Source organism: Solanum pennellii, chromosome 11 (assembly GCF_001406875.1).
Source record: "Solanum pennellii chromosome 11, SPENNV200".
Lineage (NCBI taxonomy): Eukaryota > Viridiplantae > Streptophyta > Magnoliopsida > Solanales > Solanaceae > Solanum > Solanum pennellii.
In genome coordinates, this window is record NC_028647.1 from 46,244,433 (window position 1) to 46,251,459 (window position 7,027).

General features: G+C 37.3%; 1 protein-coding gene across 1 annotated transcript; it reads left to right on the top strand.

Moving 5' to 3' along the window:
• The first annotated feature begins 1,120 nt into the window (after positions 1–1,120).
• Positions 1,121–3,291, top strand: LOC107002956. The gene is made up of 2 exons (XM_027913150.1): positions 1,121–1,450; positions 2,102–3,291. Exon 2 carries the CDS (start codon positions 2,104–2,106, stop codon positions 3,223–3,225), a length of 1,122 nt encoding a protein of 373 aa, XP_027768951.1. The 5' UTR covers positions 1,121–1,450; positions 2,102–2,103; the 3' UTR covers positions 3,226–3,291.
• Positions 3,292–7,027: the final 3,736 nt, after the last annotated feature.

A 7,027-nucleotide genomic window follows, 5' to 3' on the forward strand; every position in this document is an offset into this window, starting at 1 on the left:
CTTAAGAAGTTTAAGGATGAATTAAATGACCTTTGGGATAAAGGTAAGGCTGAGGCTGAGTATTTCTCTATGGGGTGCTCCCATTTTATTTGTTCAAACGAAAGAAGGCTCTCTTCGCATGTGTATTGATTATCAACAATTGAACAAGGTTACCTTTAAGAATATATATCCCATCCCAATGATTAATGACTTGTTTGATCAACTTCAAGGTATTGTTTTTTTTTTTTCCAAGATCGACTCCAATCGAGTTATCATCAGTTGAGAGTAAGAGAACATGACGTTCCGAAGACAGGCTTCAGAACTTGGTATGGTCACTATGAATTATTAGTTATTTCTTTTGGGATAAGGAGTGCTCGTGTAACTTTTATGGGCTTGATGAACAAAGTGTTAAAGCAATACCTTGAAATGTTCGTGATTGTGTTTATTGATAATATATTGATCTATTTAAGGAGTAAGAATGAGCATGCCGATCATTTGAGAATCGTTTGGCAAGTTCTCAAGGATTTTCAGTTGTTTGCTAAGTACAACAAGTGTGAAATTTGGTTAAGGTCTAAGGTCAGTTGTATTCCTTGGCCATATTATTTCTGGTAAAGGTATTCATATTTTGTTGTGCTTCTACATTTTTGTCTAGATATTTAGATGTTTACATGTGTTAACTCATATGAGATTGGTCTAGGTGCTGGCCACAACCATTTGAATCTTGACATTATCGAAATTGATTCTAAAATCATTGGTAGGAGGGGAATACTAGGGAAATCTCAAGAGGGGTGATGGAAAAGGACGATAACGAAGAAAAAATTACAAAGACTAAAGACCGGGGGGTGGGGGGAGGGGGGAGATTTTAATTATTTTTTCTCATTTACTACGAGACCCATAATTACAATTTTGAGAAAAAATGTTGTCATAACACATGTATTTTACTTGTCAATTTTCATGACTAGTTCAAAATAAAAAATTCCACAAGATAATAGAAACTAAGGACTCGTTTGGACATGATTAAAACTTAATAATGTAAAATCAAATTAATTTTAAGTTGAAAGAAAGAAATAAATAAAAAAATTGATTGACCCAACAACTAAAGTGGAAGAAGAGTAGTAGAATGGAGGTATTTTTGTGTAAAATACCTAATCACACCAATTGGGTCGGCCAATGACCCTCTTTTGTTGTTTCTTCTTTCACACAAAGCATCCATCACCCACCATTTACAATCATCAAAACATGACAATTTGCCTTCTTACCTCTATATTTCCCCCAATTCAAACCACTTCTCACATGCTTTTCCTTCTCATCAAATGTGTTGTTCATCATACTATTTCTTGTTGGCCCTCCAAACCCTTGTGATCCAAGATTCACTTTTTCCTCTAATATATATAAACACATACACTTAATCTCATTCCCAATAACTATCTCTTTCTCAGCGTTTTGTTTTCTTCACCATACTGCCACTTTGGTAACAACTTAGAATCATCTTTGTTTTTTCTTGGCTAAGTATCAAAGCTGATGCCTTATTGAATTTATTAATGTAGCAAATCAAGATTCTTATCATTGACTTTATATGTTTTCATTCAAGTTTTTTTTTTTTTTTTTGGGCATGTTTGGTGTTAGATTTGAGGGTGTTGAGGATTTACATATCAGACCCAATGAGTTTGGAATTAAGGCTTAGTGGTAGTAGTAGGAGTAGGTGTACTGTGTTTTGGTCTCAAAGCAGTGAGCTTTTCTTGTCTGTTTCTTTTGCAGTTATTTAATTTTTAACTAGGTCTGAAACAATTAGTAATTGATTATAAGTTTATCCATGTATTCTCTGTCTTGTTACTATGTTAAATTAATGATCAAGTGAGAATTTTGGTGCAAAATGATTTTGTTGTTAGCGTTAGCGTGATGTATGTTGGAGTCTAATCACGTACTAGGTTAAATTTTGAGGGGAGTGCGGTAGGCTGACTGCTAGGGTAAAGGTTGTCTAATTAAGGTAAATCCTCTGAATGTAGTTTGGGTTAAGGGCATACTTGATTGAAATGTTGCTCGTTAAATTTATTTGTGTTATTAGGCTTGCAATTTAGGCGGTTGTTGATTATAATCTGATTCGTATCTGTGGTTGTTGTAGGAATGAAAAGAGCAGCGATCTACAGCTGTGTACCCCAAATGCAGGATCATTGGCCTATCAAAAAGGCTCTGACGTTGTCTGATGTAGATATCACTCATCCATTCCTCACTTTGTCTCGGCAACAAGTGGAGAACCACGTTGTGTTGCATATGACAACAGAACAACAGGAGCATTTGAGAACCCAAGGCCAAATAGATTTTAATGCCCGAGATGATGATACAGGTGAGATGTATGTGATGAAGTTGAAATGGCGGGGAAGCTATTACAATCTGATTGGTAAGTGGGGCAGAGTTGTAAGAGGGAAAGGACTTGATGTAGGGCAAGAGATTAAAATACGTTGGGAAAATGGATGCTTGTACTTCTCGGTCCCAAAGCAGCAGATTGTTGCAGTCCCACCAATTCGGATGGTTGCAGCACCAGTAGTGCAGGACCATTGGCCCATTAAGAAGATCTTGACGCTCTCTGATGTGGACACCAATCATCCATTTCTCCCTCTGCCCCGTCGATTAGTTGAGGATCATATCCTTGTGCATTGGACACCTCAGCAACAAGAACTGCTGAGGAAGGAGGAGCATGTGAATGTAAATGCCCGAGATTATGATACTGGCGAAGGTTATATAATGAAATTTAAGTGGAGGGGGAATTTCTATAACCTTATTGGGAAATGGGGAGCAATAATTCGGCAGAAGGGACTTGGTGTTGGGAAAGAGATCAGATTGCGCTGGGCAAATGAATGCTTGTTCTTCTCAGTACCCCAGGAGCGGTATGTTGCCACAGCCTCGGCAATGGATAATTGGCCTATTAAGAAGGCACTTACATTGTCTGATGTGGATACCAATCATCCATTTCTTACTTTGCCCGGCAAGGCTGTTGAAGATCATATTCTTTTTTACTGGTCACAGCAAGCCAGAGAACAACTGAGAAATGAACATCAGATGAATATTAATGCTCGAGATGATGACACTGGTGATACCTATTTGATGAAGTTGAGATGGCGGGGGAGTTACTATAATCTCATTGGAAAATGGGGAAAAATCATTAGAGGGAAGAAACTTCAGGTTGGAATGGAGATTAGACTACACTGGGATAATGGATGCTTATTCTTCTCAGTTCCTCAGTTGTAGCATTGGACAACCTGTAAATGTAGGTGAGCCACCAAAAGGCTTTTCCATTTCAACGTGGAATGTGGCATTGAAAATTAGATTATTCAGGCGAATGGCTTGGCAGAGCTGGATTTAAATTTATCCAGGCAGCAAGTGGCTGACTAAGCACAAAATTTATCAGGTGATGCAAAGCACTGAAACAGTTTTACTTCTTATACTACTTCTGTGAGGGTCTAACAAACGTTACCTTTCCTCCTGGGATAGTTCCACCCCTGCCTTACCTTTTGTGTATAGTTTGGATTGGCAAGTTGATGTCATAGGAATGTTTTTTCATTCATTTGATCTTTTTGGTAATCCCCATCGTTTTATCCCAAAAATTCTAGTTTGTGTCTATGGATCTCTTATTTCTTTTTCATATATGATGCTTCACTGCAATTGGAAAGGCATTACTTAAATGCAACTCCTTTACATCAATAGTCTTATAATTACTTGTAAAAAATAAAATAAAACGAAAAGCAATTTCTTGCCATGTTCATATGATGTTTCCCTGCTTTTTATTTCACTCTTTTTCTGTTCAGTAAGGTAAGTTCTATTTATTTCAAAAGCACTACTATGGGCTGGGATAATGTACCAACTTTTCCTCAACTGCTTGTTTCTTTTTTCTTTTTTCTTTTTTGATCAGGTAAATTGTTTCACTTCATAAATCAAAGGTCAAAATCGGCATATACAGGAAGTATACCTAAAAGTTGAGAAACTATAAAAAGATATGGTTCTCTACAAAAAACATTCAATCCTTTAAACAATCCGGAACTACATGGGCACACCAAAAATAAATAAGGGATAAGAGACTACTCCTTAATTGCCCAAAACTCAATTCTAGCCCTTCAAAAGCTCTCTTATTTCTCTCTCTCCAAATGATCCATGTCAATGCCAGAGGAACAACATTCCATGCCTGTTCTTCCAACTTTCCAGCAAAACAACTAATCCTTCACTGAATTTGGCATCACCTCAGACATACCAGACTAATTGAACATATTCCACCAGTCTTATGGGCAGACTGCAGTGTAGTAGAGATGATCTACATCTTCGCCCACCTCCTTGCATAAGTAACACCAGCTGATAGAAACAACTTCCTTTTCCTAATGTTTTCTGCTGTCAAAATCACCCCTATAGCAGTTAATCATGTGAAAAAGCACAGCTTCCTTGGCACCTTAGGAATCCAAATTGGCTTTACGGAATAACCTCCTCTGCTCTCACCAAAAGCTTCTCATAAAGGACTTGACTGAAAAAGCGCATTTTTCCCCCAACTTCCATCTCATGGTGTGAGATCTTTCAACTGGCTCAGAATGCTCCAAGTCCCTGTTCCTTCATTTGTCTTTTCAACATTCTTGCCGCTCAGATATATGACTCGCGTTCGCTAACATTCAAAATTGCATTTGAATCTGCTGATTCGTTGACTTATCCAGTTCAATTATTTCCTTCCAATTTCCCATTTCAAAGAATTGTTTGAGCAGAAAAAACCAACTGCATATATCTTATAGAAACTATCAACATGAGTGATAGGTCTAAAATCCAAAGATCATTATGGTCTGTGTTTTGAATTCCTGTAACTCCCATCTTTTTATGGTTTTGATTGAGAGTGCCTCCCAACGAGATGAACACATGTTGCCAGGCACACTCAAAATGTTACTCCTTTGTCCCATTTTATAAGACATACTTCCCATTTTAGTTTGTCCCCAAAAAAGTGACACTTTTCTATATCAGAAGTAATTTAACTTTAATTTTTTAATTTATATTACTCTTAATGAAATGATTTTATAGCCATAGAAATCTCATTTTAAAACAAGTTGTTTAAAGTCTTTCTTCTTTCTTGACACCTTGTACCCAGTCAAACACCTCCACAGAAGATGGGATGGAGAGTAATAATTCCTTTGAAGTTAGATGGGAGTATCAATGCGGAGAAAATTCGTTCGTAGTCCCAAATATTGTGTTTCCAATCTGTCACTTCTGCACTGGATTAAAGCAAATGCATATGTAGGCCAAATGGGGTTTGGGTTAGTGTGTTATTGTTTGAGAAATTTGTTCAGTCCCAAGACATTGCATTTTCTGACCTGCCACTGGTCTAGCAGACCAGTTGAAGACAATTGTGGAATGAAGCAGTACTTTCTGCAAGAAGACAGTTTGGTCTTTTGACTTGTCTTCTTAGAAAGTTTCTTATTTTAATTACTCACTTGAACTAAATTGTTTTGGTCGGTTTCCTACTTGTTGATTAATACTTATATAGTGGATTTCATTTATTTTGTCTAAGATATTTGTAAATATGATATAATATATGAATTAGGTCCAGGGAATGCACAATATATCTATTATAATCAATTAGGGAGGTTGTATTCTAGTAATCTGTGCATTATCTTCTATTTTGGAACATGCGTACACACTGTTTAACCATAGTAGCTTCAAAGAGAAATCAAGTTGTGCATTCTCAATGTGTCTCCCTCTCTGTCTTACTCTAGAATTCTGAAGGACAACACTAAATCGTAGGCTTTTGGTTATTTTGAGACTAACTGTTGTGTCCAACTTTTTCAGGCTCTTGAGATTTCAAAGACAAAATACCCATGCTATATGTGAAATCTGGTCAAATGGATTTTGTCTGAACCAACAGATTGTCTCTGCTGAGCCTTCTGCTGCACATTGCACACATGTATCTTCTGTTCAGCAATAATAACATCATGTTTCCAGCTACTTGGAAGTCTTCAAGCCAGTCATAATCCTTGATGAGCTGTTACAACTGCAGTCAATATGACCTCAAACTTTGCTTTTGCAGAGAAAGGACAGTTGCTTACCAGATGCTTATAATTGGTTCTTTTGTACAACCAATTGGATATTCTTGTGTTGTGTGAATTCCTTTTTACCAAAAGTTGTGAGGAACCTCAGAGATTTTGGTTCCTCAAAGGAGGAATTCAGGAAGTCCTCAGGGCTTTCGTCTATTGGTTAGAGCACAACGCATGATGTGTGGATTAGGTGCACATCACAAGTTCGAACTCTGCCACCGGCAGAATCCTAGCATTTAAGTGGAGAAGGGTTAAGGAGCACCAGTTGTCTCTCAAAAAATTTCAGTTGTCAACGAAAATAAGAGAGATTTTGGGAGCATACACCTTGTAAAAAGGAAGGATACATAATTTGTGCAGTCGGGAACTGGTAAAGCTGGCCACTGGGGTATCAGAAAGTGACTGCATCATAGGGACTATTTGCTGTCACTAGTCTGCTTAAGCTGAAAGCATTAGACCCGAACACAGCACTTGATCAAATTGCTTCTTTAGCTGATGAGTTTTTTGCATCTGCTGTTGTATCCAAGTAAGCAACAAGCTTCATTAAAGTAACTGTTAAACGGCCCACAGCTATTGTTTGATTTTTTGTGTTCCCTTAAGTAGTGATTTTTCTTAAGTAGGAGAGTATGTAAATCTGGTGACTTGTACAGTTTGGTATCATGTATGCTTGAACATAACGTACTGATATTTTGAGAAAACTAAGGACAACTTCTCCAAGCTTGAAATGGGAAAGGGAAGTAGCTTAAAAACATACCATAACTCTGCAATTTGTCCCCATGTAAAAATTAGATGGTTCAAGTCATTGAAGACCTTCAAAGTTGTCCACATATTTTGTTTGGGCACATAAGTAGGACTTTTACCTATTGAATATCTCTACCATCCAACATTTGAGCCACTTAAGCACTTTTGTGTATCATGTTCTATTAGGATGAATCTGAAGTTCAGTAGAAATTTAGCCTTCTATGGTAATCATCCTCAACTAACCCCCCCCCCCA